General features: G+C 38.9%; 1 protein-coding gene across 2 annotated transcripts in view; it reads right to left on the bottom strand.

Annotated features, from left to right (window-relative positions):
- Positions 1–1,589: 1,589 nt before the first annotated feature.
- Positions 1,590–14,817, bottom strand: part of NADK2 (NAD kinase 2, mitochondrial) — a 40,883-nt gene continuing 27,655 nt past the window's right edge. For both annotated transcript variants that reach the window (XM_090278877.1, XM_090278878.1), the window contains 4 exons: positions 6,702–6,757; positions 6,523–6,576; positions 4,121–4,244; positions 1,590–3,616 (listed from right to left, as the gene is read on the bottom strand). In XM_090278877.1, coding sequence (XP_090135003.1) covers positions 3,478–3,616; positions 4,121–4,244; positions 6,523–6,576; positions 6,702–6,757 — 373 coding nt within the window. In that variant the 3' untranslated portion in view covers positions 1,590–3,477. The remainder of the gene's footprint in view (positions 3,617–4,120; positions 4,245–6,522; positions 6,577–6,701; positions 6,758–14,817) is intronic.

Genomic DNA, 14,817 nt, shown 5'->3' with positions numbered 1-14,817 from the left:
TTTTTTTTTTGCTATTGAGTTGTATGAGTTCTTCACATATTTTGCATATTACCCCTTTATCAGATATATGATTTGCAAATATTTTCCGCCATTCAGTAGGCTGCCTTTTCATTCTGTTGATGGTTTACTTTGTTGTGCAGCAGCTTTTTAGTTTGATATAGTCCACCTCCCTAAATTTTTTAGGTTTTTTTTTTTTTTTCATACACTTCTGAATGGGATTGTTTTTAATTTCTCTTTCTGATAGTTCAGAAATGCAAGATTTCTATGTATTGATTTTGTATCCTGCAACTTTACTAAACTCACTTATTCTAACAGTTTTTTAGTAAGGTCTTTAGGGCTTTTTGACTATATATCATCTGCGATAATGAGTTTTACTTCCTCCTTTACAATTTGAATGCCATTTCTTTTTCTTGCCTAATTGCTCTAGCTAGGAATGATTGATAAGTCTCAACTCTTAATCTTTGGGTTCCCCTCCCTTTCTTTTTTCTTGCAATTTATTTATTGAAGAAACTAGGTTCTTTGTCCTTCGTTCTGTGTTCTACATTCTGGATTTTGCTGATGTAATCTATGAAGTGACACTTAACAGATTAATGTCTCCTATTTCCATAAATTGGCAATCAGATCTAGCAGCAAGCAGCTCTAGATCAAGGGTGATTTTGCACCCCAGGAGACACCTGGTAATATCTGAAGATATTTTTGGTTGTCAAAAGTGGAGGGGTGTTACTGGCATATAGTGGGTAAAGACTAAGATGCTGGGAACCGTCCTATACTAAACAGGAGAGCTCTGCACAACAAAAAAGTATCTGATCCAAAATGTCAACAGTGCAGCATTGAGAAACCTGATCTATAGGCTTATCTTATCAAGGTCCTTTTTGTTGCTTTTTTTGTTTTGTTTTTAGGAGGAGATACTTGATACATATATTCTTCCATTAAGAGACATAACACCTGGCTGTCATTTTTATGATGTTCACGTCTGTCTCCGGCCCTTGATTTCTCCCTCTTCTATACCTTAGCTACAAGCTGCAGAGAGATGAGGGACACTGGCCAAGTGCAAAATCTTTATTTCTGGATAGTGACAACACTGTGTCCTTTCCATCCTGGTGAACTCAACTGCAATTCCCACCTTTACTGAAGAACTACAGTGTGGAGGACATTGACTGAATAAATGCACAGGGGAAGGTACAGAGCATATAAGGACGGATACTAGTTTGGGGGTCTTGGGGAAACTAGAATCCCTTTTCACTGGATACCCTAATCCTGAACAAGCAAAAAGGCAACCCTCTCTTTTGTTACCACTGCTGTCCCATGATTTGATTTACTAGGGCCATAAACATAAATACACAGGGGCATCAAAAATATTAAGTCAAAATTATTTGAAGAGTCTCTACACCTACTAGGTAAGCACTTTATCCTGGGTAAATAACAAACTGGTTCTGTGTCAGAGATTAGCAATGAATGAAGTCAACAGGGCAAAGAAGAATACCTAGCAGTGGGCACAAATACTTGAAACATAACATTTTGGGAAAACCAGGTTTTCAAATAATGATCCCATAAGAGTTAAGAAAATAAATGACATCAGAAAGAGGAGATAATAACAGTTTAGTTTTATTCACATCTTGTTGCCATTAAAGGTTAATTCATAAAACCATTTTTGCTACTCCAACATCTTTTGCCTCTCAGCATCTTTTACCAATAAATCCCCACCACATAGCAGAAATATTAGAAGTTATGTTACAAATGGAGCACATTAAGCATTTTTAAACCTTTAAAATATGGCTTATGAACAATTTTACACAGACGTTACCTATTAATATGTTACATATTAACAGATACATAGTACCATATGGACAATCAGATTTCCTTGATATTGAAGACTGAATTGGCATTTTTGTCAAGGCATTTTAAACCTACTAGGAGAGTTTCTACAGTGTAGAATTTCACTTTATAAAGTAGATCTTAAGTATATCATTTTTAAATTAAACCGGAATCTAGAACCAGATCTGGGGAAACACTAATTTTTACTGCATGTATCACATAAACTCTTTGCCAATGAGTGTCTATACAGATTTGCTTAACTGAAGAAAAACAGATTCTTGTTCTGGATATACGTGAAAACCTAGATTACTTTTATGTAGTAACATTTATATAGAACATTTGACAAGAACATGTTAAATGTTGGCAAAACTAAGAGGACTCAATTTGATTATACATCGTAGCTTTTACAGAGTTTACTTCTGAGCTCACTCGAGTCAAGTTCTATCAGGACAGGGTCTGTTTCATTCATCAATGTATATCCAGCAATTGATACAGTACATGGCACAGAAAGGCTATTCAATAAATATTTCAATGATTGAATGTAAGTTTTTAATAGCAAGTGAAAAAATACAACTTTGAATAAATGGCATGAGACTACCAATGGTCTCATGACACAATAGGTGTTTTGTGAAAATTCTGGGATTACACATAAGTCTATCAAGAATTAGATAAAAATAGTGTCCTCCAAAAATAAAGAAACTCTCATGGGGGGCAGGCAGAGAAAAGCCATAACATTTTATCCTCCAAAGCCTAATGTGTGAAACTTGGAATATGAGCTAGCTGAAAACGACCATGATATTAAAAATAGATAAAAATACTTTTTAAAGGTTTGACCAAACTCCTAGTGGAATATGTCTAATCAGTTTATCCTTTTAGTCTTTGAATGCATGTTAGAAAGTTTTAAATAAAAATTGTCTATGACCTAAAACAACTATGGGGTAATACATTTGTAACAGCATCCTGATTTTGTCCAGTTATATGTACTTTAATTCACTCAGCATTGTCAAAATTAACCTGCAAGTCAATTAAATAAACTATAAATTTCAAAAATGATTGTTTGAACTTCTTAAATCAATAGTCATACTAGTTATCAGTGCATTCTGAAATTAGAAAATTCTTAGTAAGTATAAAAACACATTTACACCTACTTCAATTAGGTCAATGTCAGAATTTATCAAAATTCCCAATCATCAAAACTTTTTTTAAATCTTGATTTTTAGGTGCTGTAAAAAAATATACACTAGTCAAATGATTTGTATTTGTTCTGAACAATTCCACCGAGTTAGGAAGGAGGAAAGGGAAGGAAAAACAAAGTTGTACAGTTAAATTACAAACCCTAAGCATTTAATCCTTTATTTGAACCTATCTTTCTAAATCCAAAAAGATATCAGCACTCTTGGATACCAATCATAAGCAAAACAGAAATTTCACTGGTATCAATTCTAAACAGTGTAGTCCATCCATTTTCTTACCCAGTGGCCATCTCTTCCATCAGGATCCAGCAGAAGAAGGACACAAATCCCAGTTTCTTAGTCGCCTTTATTAAGCCCAGGGCCAACCAGTCTCAACAATAACCAAAACCTGTAGATTTATGACTGATAGTCTGTTTCTATAGGTAAAGTATTTTTCTGGGAATCAGATGTGTTCCTATGAGGAAATCCTTCACTGTTCTAGAAGCACAGTTCGAAGCTCATCTTCTTTACTGATCATCATTGAAGCAATTGCTCCATCATTAAACTCAAAAGAAGTTCCTCCATCCACAACCATACAGGCATCCCAACAACGAGAACGAACACAAACCCTAAGCAGAAAGCAACATATATCTCGTTAAATAATAAGTTTTCTTAACCTTAAATAGCAGTTTCTTTAAAACCCCTAATTTTTATCTAACATGGCATATGTGGAAGGGAAAAGACATGAATCCTACTCTAAAGGCTTACTGCTGTACAGTTTAGGTTTTATATAAATGCTTATCCTGCTTTTATTCCAGAGCATATGAAAAAAGTTGCCTTCCAGTCAGTTTCTTTTAAAATGATAATCCAATCTTATTGTAGTCTAAATGCATTACAAAAAATCCACGTCACCCTATTAAGTAACTATACCCCTTCCGTTCATTTAAATTTTATTTTCGCTAAAATGGCACATTCGGTTTAAAAGAAAACATTGTTTTAGCCAGGTCAGCATGACACCTCATTAGTTCCATTTCTAGTTCTCCCACCAGATTTAGTTTCAGTGAAATAGAACACTTTTAAAACCAAGGGTGCGCTGTCGTTACAAGGGAGGAAAGCAGACTCTGGACGCTTACTTTGAGGTGAAACAGCGCTGACGACTGCTTGAGAAAACTCTGTTTGCTATTGGTTCTCGAATACTGAAAAGTATTTTTGGTTCTTCTGGACTATAGAGCAGTGATTCATTATATTCGTTTGTTACTATGAAGAAAGGAAAACAAGTATTATTAGCACACTCGATAACATATGGTCACTTGAGAAATGAAAAATGAAAAATAGATGCTACCCCAACTTAAAAGCAGTCTGTTCCAAAGGTCCATTGGGTATCAAGTTGCTTGGGACTCACTTCCATTTAAAAAATAAAAAACCTTATAAATCAGGACTAGGTTCCAAGATTAATCCACAGACGCCTACATCACTCACAATATAGAATAGGTGCACTTTAGAAAAATGAAAAAATTCAAAGCTAGTAATTAAAAATAAAGGAACTAGTTTATGGCACTCAAAAATGGAATCTGAGTTGCCATAGTCCCCTGCCAAGTTCCTTTCCCTAATACCATGTCAAAGAGTTCATAAGTATAATTATAAATTAACAGTCTTGATATCACATGCAATCTCAAACAAAGACAGACAATATGCTTTCACTACTGCAAATGCCATTACTGAAGGCAGCTGTAGGAATCATTGGGACCCGCCTCCCCTTTAACCAAGAGGCACTGAGACTAGGCAGGCGCAGCACAGCTGGTCCAACTGTTCTGGAAACAATGGTGGAAAATGGCTTAGTTGAGGAGCACGTTAAAAGACGTAAGACTGTCAGAAAATCTACCTTATTTTCAGGAATTTCATTTGAATTCTTGGCTTCTTTTTTAAAAATCTAATTCATTTTCAAAAATAAGAATTTACCTCTCTGGGCACACACACAAAGTATGCGCTAGCTCTGAAGAAAGTACTTCTAGAAGCGTAAAGGGGCTGCAGCTCTAGCATTCACTATGGCCTCTGAAGATATCAGATCTTCAAAGTTAATGTTCATTCAGTAAAGCAGTTTGTTTATTAAGGGAAAAATCAGTCACTTTACTATGTACCCTTAAATTGATGTACATGCCTGATATAAATTTCATTTGGCCTATATACATTATGTTTTAAGTTAAAGTACATAATGACTCAATTACTATGAATGCCTAATTTTTCTTTCTTTGATATAGATTTAATGCTAATGCATTTAGCATTAAATAAGCCAAGATTAAAATAACCTTTTAGGTCTCAAATTGAGAGGAAAGAGAACAGAGCCCACTTTAGAGAAATGAAAGGAACTTCAGAAATGTAGACTTGTTTGCAAATTATTTTAAAGGCAGGCCATCACTCCAATGAAGGCATTCTCGTGTAGAAATCCAAACATATAGATACATGAATTGACACTGTTAAAATACTTATCATGCATTTCTAAGTCATTGCCAAGTCTTTTTAAAGACAACCAACAAGACTGAAGTTATTCTGGTAAGTCTCAAATTCAAGTGCTGTTTATGGATGAGTGACAGTTTTAATCTTACATGCGCTGACCACTTTGTGTCTACATTTTATTTTGATTGCATATTTTAACAAATCCTTACAAAAGTAGGTAGATGGAACTATAAACAAGTTTTGGTTTTTTGTTGTTTTTTTCAAATAAAATCTTCATATAAAGGATGCTCTTCAGTTTAACGGAGACAGTGAAAAAAGCTTTATAGTTTGAGGTCTGTACAAGGATCCTCGTAGTGAGTAGACCTCCGTGTGTTAAAATTTCATATGCAAATCAAATGAATGTGTTTTTCAGAACTTAAGAATTCACATATTTTTAAAAATAAAGGTTAAAGAACAAATGTGAAGACTCCTCATGTACCTGTGACCTGCGTTCCCGCCCTCGTTTTACGGTAGAGGAGGGAGAGGAGTGGGGAATCACACACAGTCTCGCCGTGGTTTCACTGGGTCACTGGATGGTCAGGGACTAGAACCCAGATATTCAAAGTCCCTGATCAATACCCTTTCTCCCACCAGGACCAGGCACTCTGAAGTAACTGGGAAGGAGCAGGCAGGAGAAGGTCAAACGGAACGTTTCAGTGAATGCAAGCACAGGCGTTCTCAGCTCCGAGTTCCTCTCCATCCCGAGGCTGCTGAGCACACGCTGAGCGTAAATGTGCGCTTCCTCTCTGCCAGATGCGTATTCTCCTATCTTTTCCTGTCCCCAGGACATATGTGCAGTTACGCTGTTTCTGACATAGAGGTGGTGTTTCATGGTTGACAAAAATCATAATAGAGAAGTCCAGTTTTAAATGTGACATTACTTAAATATATTTAAAGGGATATTAAAAGCAAGTTTGAGTCAAAAAAAAAAAAGAAAGGTACTACGCTTTGCTAATCAGACAAGTACATGTCACAATAACATTCTAAAACTGATACAGAACTTAAATGAAACCATCAGTAATTTTAATAATTTGTCACTGACCTTTCTCTATCAGTTCTCTGTTCAATGGAAGACTTAAATTTCCTTGTCTTTTTACTATTGAAAAAGGAAACAGGGAAAATATCTTAATTAAATGTTTCATATCATATAATAGCTAACATCATAAAACATACAGACCATATAGCATAGCATAATTATATAATAGCTCTTTTGGTACTCACCAATATTTAAAACATCTTCCACAGCCTGAGATGCAACCCTGTTAATATTGAATGACCTAGAAACAAACACCACATAAATTCTTTCTTGTTTTAATTCTAAAAACATAGTAAAAATGAAAAAGGAATAGTCTAATTAATATACCAAAACTTTTAGAAATTATCAAGAAAAAAACACCAAAGGCCACCTCACCCTGTTTTAAAAAATAGGCAAAGTATGTGGAAAACTCATAGGCCTAAATCAAAAAGACGTTCAGTCTTACACTTAAAGTAAAGCAAACTAAAATAAGCTTTTTCTCAGATGTGCAAGAATTAAAAACTGATAACATACTGGTAGGGGTATGGGAAAAGAAGTATTCCCACACACTGATGGCATTATAGAAGTTACAAATGAACATATTTGGAAAACAGGACTTCTGGTCAATATGGCAACGTAGGTAAACATGGCTCCCCTCCTCGCACAACCACATCAAAATGACAACTATGGAACCATCATGCAGAACCATCAGAAATCAAGTTGCATGGAAGTCTGACAACTACCAATTAAAGAAACCACGCTCATCCAGCGTGGTAGAGGGGCAGAGACATAAATGGGCTGGTCCCACATCCACGTGCGGTGGATAAACATCCGGGAGGGATATCTCAGGAGCAAGGACTCCCAGCCCCACACGAGAACCCCCAGCCCAGGGTTCCAGTGCCAGGAAGATAAATCCCCATAACTCTGGCTGCAAAAACCAGCAACGATTGAGTCGGTGGAAGAAAGTGCTAGAGCCCCAAGTAGTTCCTCTTAAAGACCCACACACAGACTCACCTACTCAGACTCTCTCCCTCTGAGCTCCAGCACTGGGGTAGCAGCTTGAAAGGCACCAATGGCACAAAAGGAGGAACTTTAGTGTCTGGCATCAAGGCAAGAGCTGGGTGACAGCTTCCCCCAAACAAAAAGGCAGGAAGAGGCCATTGTCCCTTTTCTGAGCCCTCTCCCCACAGAGCCAAAGAGCCAGAGGGCAGGTGCCATATCTGAGACTCCATCAACCTAACACTGTTTGCCCCGCCCTGAAGATCCCAAGACTCCATCCCACCCAACTCACAGGCCCACCCAAGCTGCTAACAGTGACTTTTCCACATAAATGGCTGGTCTTGGCTCATGCTTCACAACTTCCTAAATCCTCTCAAACAAATAAAAGCCAGTCTCAAGTGAGTCCCCAGCCCCTGTACCTCTTGCTAAGTGGCCCCAGGCCAGGCACTAGCAACAGCCAGCCTAGGTCCACAGCTTGGCTTTCCCTGGGAAGCTCCAAGCCCAGCACAAGTAGCAGCCATCTCAGATCGCTTTACAGCTCAGGCAGGATGGCCCTGGGCAGAACACAGGTCAGGGCTGAACTTGGCAAGCACCACCCAGGAAACCCCAGAGCCTGTGCACCCCATTGACAGCTACAGACCACATCGGAGCACCACCACCCTGCCCCTGCATAGCTGATCCTCCATGGAGGGTGGAGCTTGGTAGTCAGCAGTCACAGCCAGTTCTTAGAGTTGACTGGCCTGGTTAAATCCTTCTCATTGACCTGCCCACAGCAATCAATGGTCAACTACCAGAGGTGGGTGTACCCAGCCCACACAAAGGGCTCACCACAAGTGCCCAACTTGGGGGGTAGGGGAGGCTGTGCCACTGAACCCATAGGACACCTACTACATTAGGCCGTGCTACCAAGACATGGGGTCATAGCTGCTCTACCCAATACATAGAAACAAACACAGGGAGGTTGACAAAATTAGGAGACAAAGAAACATGGCCCAAATGAAAGAACAGATCAAAATGCCAGAAAAAGAACTAAACAAAATGGAGATAAGCAATCAGATGCTGAGTTCAAAACACTGGTTATAAGGATGCTCAGGGAACTTATTGAGGACTCAACAGCATAAAAAAGATCCAGTCATAAATGAGGGATACACTAATTGAAATAAAAAACAATTTACAAAGCAACAACAGTAGAGTGGATAAAGATGAGAATCAATAATCTGAAACATAGGAAGCAAAAAACAACTGATCAGAACAAGAAAGAAGAATGCAAAAAAACGAGGATAGTGTAAGCAGCCTCTGGGACAACTTCAAGAGGTCCAACATCTGCACCATAGGGGTACCAGAAGGAGAAGAGAAAGAGCAAGAAACTGGACAACTATTTTTAAAAATAATGAAAGAAAACTTCCCTAGTTTGGTGAAGGAAATAGACATGCAAATCTAGGGAGCACAGAGAGTCCCAAACAAGATGGATGCAAAGAGGCCCACTCCAAGACACATCATAATTAAAATGTCAAAGGTTAAAGATAAAGAGAGAATCTTAAAAAGCTGCAAGAGAAAAGCAGTTAGTTAACTACAGGAGAGTTCCCATAAGACTATCAGCTGACTTCTCAAAGGAAACTTTGCAGGCTGGAAGGGATAGGCAAGACATATTCAAAATCATGAAAAGCAGAGACTACAGCCAAGATTGCTCTAATGCAGCAAAGCTATCATTTAGAATCAAAGGGCAGGTAGAGCTTCCTAGACAAGAAAAAGACTAAAGGAGCTCACCATCACCAAACCATTATTATATGAAATGTTAAAGCAACTTATTTAACAAAAGAAGGTCAAAACTATGAACAAGAAAATGGCAGTAAATACGAATCTATCATCAATCGAATATAAAAAAACAAACTAAGCAAACAAGAAGAACAAAGGCAGAATCGTGGATAACGAGAGCGTTGAGCTGGGAAAGGTATGGGGGAAGGGGTGCAGAAAAGAAGAGACTGAGAAGCACAAGTAGGCAGTTACAGAATAACTACGGGGATGTAAAGTGCAGTATAGGAAATGGAGCAGCCAAAGAACTTATATGCATGACCCTTGGACATGAACAATGGTGGGGGGATTGCCTGAGGGCATGAGGGGTGCTGGGTGGAGGGGCACAAAGAGGGGAAATTGGGACAACTGTAATAGCATAACCAATACAATATAATTAAAAAATAAAGTGAATCTAGTAATTTATCCTAAAAGATACTTGCATATATAATACACAGGCATATACAAGGATATTTACTGAAGCATTGTTTGTAATAGCAAAATAACTCTATGTAGCAAAACTCAAATATATGTAGCAACAAGGTGGTTAAATAAATTATGACTACTCAGCCGAGTACTACATATATATTAAAGAAAATAAAATAGAACTACATACACTGATATGGAGAGATAACATATATTAGGTTGAAAAACCAAAGCCGTTATATAGTATATATGTTACTTCTGTATTTTATTTCTATTAAAAAAAAAAAACAATTATACATAAGTATGGTGACTGTGTCTAGAGATTAGACCAGAGATGTGAGAGTAAAGAGACTAGCTTTTCATTATATAACCTTTTATACTACTTATTTTTAACATGTGTTAAGTATATCTCTAAATCACAAAACAGCTTCCTTAAAGGTGAGAAATCCTTTGCCAGTACGATGCCTTACTTAACCACTTAAAAACATATGTTAACACAAACATGAATAACTTTTAAAAGTAGCTCTGTCCTGGGATCTATGAAGATGGTTAAGGAAAGGTTTTGTTTATTTTTTATCCTCTAGAAAACTTAGAATTATTCTACTGCCTTACACACTTCTCCCATGACCCCATCAGACAATCCCAATGAAAAGAAATAATATAATGAGTCACACAACTCTAAACTAATTTAGTGACTCAACATTTTTTGAGGGGGGAGCAATAAATACTCCATATATCATTCGAACCCTATATTCTTCACATTTTAAGAAATGTGAAAATATTTTGAACATTCTCAAGAAAAATGCAGATACACAAATTTTAAAAATTTGTGGTCATTCACAAACCAAATCCCTCCGCTACAAAAATCTAAAATCTGTCCCTTGCTTATTCTATCTTTCACCATTCTGCCCCCCAATTTCACATTCTGACCATACCAAGCTCATTCATCCCTGTGTATCTTTGCTCATACTTACTATATTTCGTAATAAAGCAAAATACGTTAAGTGTCCTGACTTTCTTATTGTTTAGTATAAAGTTCTCAACGTCACACACACTGAGACATAAAGCACTTAGGTCACTACCTGGCCCATGGCAAGAACACGACACTAAATGAAAATGTCAAATGCAAGGGAAATATATGTTATATTCTAATTCCTGTGAATATTCACCTTATTGGAAAATACTGTTTTAGAATTCTCTCCATTTTAAGTCTAAAAGTCACATAAATATGAGCTATGTATATTAGGATTCCACTGAATTAAAATACATAAAGGGCAAAAGATTTTAGTAACTATTATCTCCTTAACATAATTAAGATTTAACTAAAGAAAACAAAAAAACTATTATTAGGGATACCGCAAACCAATCCAAACCAAATCCTCTGAAATGGAATTAAATTAAGACTATTTTCCTGTGGTTAGAATTTGGATCTCAGACAATTCACCTGATCTTTAGAAGTGGTTTATATTCTACACCAAGGACAAACTATATAACTAAGCAGGTGTTAGCTGGCACATGACCACTTTTTTCTATAACCTTCACCATTCTAAGAGTTCCCGTGTGAAACCAGATGTACCTTGTACTAAAGACAACCGAAGTTTAAGACAGACTGAGTCTCCTATCTTCATCAGCTAGTAAACCTTTCTTCACTAAGAACTCCTCCTCACCCTGACTTCAGTCTGCTAGGATGGAATGCACGGAGTATGAGGACTGGGGACAGCCTTAAGAACAGAAACAGAAGCATGTCTCATCTCCGGTATGCAGCAAATCCTGTTCCACTACGGGAAGGGACTGAGATAATAATGCAACGACTCAGAGACAGCTGCTACACAACATAACCCCTACATCCTATGTCCTGTGAAAGAAGTTTTGGAAATGTTAAGATGGGACAGCTATTCCGCTGGGAACACAGGCTATACCTATTTTCCATCCCCTCTGCCACTGCGCCATGGGAATGGGAGCAGCCGTCATGGACGGCACTTCTAAGCCTGGCTCATAAACCTCCCACACATGGCCTGCATGCTCTTCCGCCTCCTGTGGCCTGATGTGACTGAGCAGTGACTTCAGCCGCTACATTTAAAAGACGGCAGAGCTGCAGGATGGAAGGAGTCTGGCTCTTGACTTACTGCTTGGAGGACAGTCACCTGCCAATTAGGAACACCCACTTGGACTTCCAAGAGCAAGAAATGAACTTCTATTGTTAAACCACTGAGATTGGGGGTCACAACAGCTAGCTTACCCTGAGTTATTATACATATGCAATGCAAGAGCTAAGAAGGTCACAGAGCAAAACAAACTTATCCATCAGTAACAAGAATTAAAAAGAATAGTAGAGGAAACAGGCCAACCGCCTTTCTTTTTTCCAGGGGTATACAGTTTATATAGAATTTAAATCCTGCCTTCACCATTTATTAGCCACATGGCTTTGAGCAAGTCAGTTAACTTCTGAGACTCTGTATACTCTATTAATAGAGTCTCCTACTTCCAGAATATTTTGGAGAAATTAAATAATATACTTAGGTGGGAACAAAGAAGATGCTCAGAAGTGGTGTGGGGGACACTTTACAACAGAAAGGCTCTACTTTGTGCTCGTCTCCCTATTGAAAGGCTGAAAACTAAAAAAGTATCAAAATTACACACACACACACACAGGGCAGAAGTCAGAGCCCCCTGCCTTTAACATACATAAGCATATTTCTCTAAGACTGCTTATCTTTACTTTGGTAGTTCTTCAAAACAACCTAGTGACTCATCTTTCATATGTGTGACCTCCACTTAAAGCTGGCAAACACTCCTACGCTTGTGTCCAGGGCTGACACTTATTGTGTGACTTCAGCCTAATTATTTGTCCTGGCTAAGCCTCAATTTCTTCCTTTACAAAACAGGGATACTGCTACTTTCTTGCAGAATTTCTCTAAGGATTATAGTCAATATATAAAAAGTACCTAGCACAGTACATTCAAAGTAGCAGGGACTAAAAAGCTGATAGTTTGCATTATAATGCACAAAATAAAACAACCACAGAAGTTCAGATGATCAAGTAATCTTACTTATCGGTTCCATTTCCCTTGTTCTAGAGAAAAGAAAACCTGCACAAGGTGACAAAGCTAGTCAGTGGATTAGCAAGGTCTCCTAACTTCCAGGTCAGCACTTTTCAATTACACCATTTTTCCCATTTTCAAAGGATGAGAACATCAGGGATGAAAAGGGAAAGGGTTTGAAAAACTATTTCTAATTCTCAATCCAGTTTCCAACAACTAACAGGTCATGTTGAGCAAAAATAAATGTTATGATAAATTGAAGCTGTCAGTTGTAATGTTGTCAACTAATGAGATGGCTGCAAAATAATTTTATAACATATTATGTGATTAAATTCATTGTTCGGGGACTTTCGGCCAAGATGGAGGCGTAGACAGACACACTGCGTCTCCCTCGAAAGCTAAGAAGGAATACAACTACCTCAAAACTAGAGACAACCTGAAGTCTCAGGAAATCAAACTGCATGGAAGTCCAGCAAGCAAAGACATAAAGAAGAAATACTCATCCAGACAGGTAGGAGGGACGGAGCCGGGGCAGAGAGGACAAGGTGTGGTGTGGCAGCAGCAGCGGCAGCAGCAGGCCGGCAGAAAGCAGTCACACATTTTAAAAAGTCAGGAGGGACACCTGGGGAGCATTCCCAGCTCCTCACTGGACCTTGCAGCTCATGGTCCCAGCACTGGGGAAAATAAAGCCTCATTGCCTCTGACTGTGCAAACCAGTGGGGGTTGGGGCAGAGTCCGCTTGTTTAAAGGGCCCCCATGGTCCTAGAACATCCGAAGACCCACCCACTCTGGGAACGACGGCCAGGGCAGCAGCTGGAGGGGCACCAGTCCAGTGTGGAAGTGGGAGAGGTGCCTGGAAAAGGGGTGAGTACTGGGCAGGTGGCATTGTTCCCTCTCAGACCCGTCCCCCACATACAGCGCCACAACGTGGTGCAACAGGTTGCCCTGTACTGACGAATCCCTAAGGCTCCTCCCCTTACAACATAACAGGAGCGACAGCTCTATCTGGGATGCAGAGGCAAACAAACACAGGAGCCTGTCAGAATGAGGAGATGGAGAAGTATGGCCCAAAAAAGGGAACAGATCAAGCTTCCAGTGGGAGAACTAAGCTACGAGAAGATAGCCAACCTAACAGATGCAGAGCTCAAAACACTGGTGATAAAGATGCTCACAGGCTTGACAGATATCCTTGAGTACGGCAAACGCATAAGAGAAGAAGTGCAGGCTATGCTAAGTGAAACGAAGGAAAATCCACAGAAACCAGTGGTGAAGGGAAGGAAACCGGGGTTCAAATCAATAATTTGGAAGGTAAAGAAGTAAAAAACAGTCAGCCAGTGCAGGATGAGGAAGCAAGAATTGAAAAAAAGGAGGAAAACTTCCCACATTTTCCAAAGAAGATGGACATACAGGTCTGGGAAGCACGGAGGGTCCCAGGCGAGCTGGACCCAGAGGGGACCACACCAGGACGCATCATGATTGAAATGCCAAAAGTGAAAGATAAAGACAGAGTCCTGGAGGCAGCAAGAGAGAGGTGGAGAGTTGCCTACAGAGGGTTGCCTATAGGAATATCAGCTGATTTCTCAGAGGACACTTTGCAAGCAGGAAGGGACTGGCAAGCAGTATTCAATGTGATGAAAAGCAGCCTGCAGCCAAGATTACTCTATCCAGCAAAGCTATCATTTGGAAAGGAAGGGCAGATGAAGTGCTTCCCAGACTAGATGAAGCTAATGGAGTTCATCATCAACAAGCCATTATATGAAATGTCAAAGGGACTTACTTAAGAAAAAGATCAAAACTATGAACAGTAAAATGACAACAAACTCACAACTATCAACAACTGAATCTAAAAAATAAAAACAAAACCTAACTAAGCAAACCAGAATAGGAACAGAATTATAGGTATGGGGATCATTTGGAGGGTTATCAGCTGGGAGGGGGGTGGAGGAGAAATGGGGAAATGGTGCAGGGATTAAGAAGCATAATCGGTTGGTACAAAATAGACAGGGGGATGTTAAGAATAATACAGGAAAGGGTGAAGCCAAAGAGGGGAGCAAAGGGGAAAAAA

Source organism: Furipterus horrens, unplaced genomic scaffold (genome assembly GCF_987537825.1).
Source record: "Furipterus horrens unplaced genomic scaffold, mFurHor1.1.pri manual_scaffold_5, whole genome shotgun sequence".
NCBI lineage: Eukaryota > Metazoa > Chordata > Mammalia > Chiroptera > Furipteridae > Furipterus > Furipterus horrens.
This window is presented reverse-complemented; position numbering and strand designations above follow the sequence as displayed.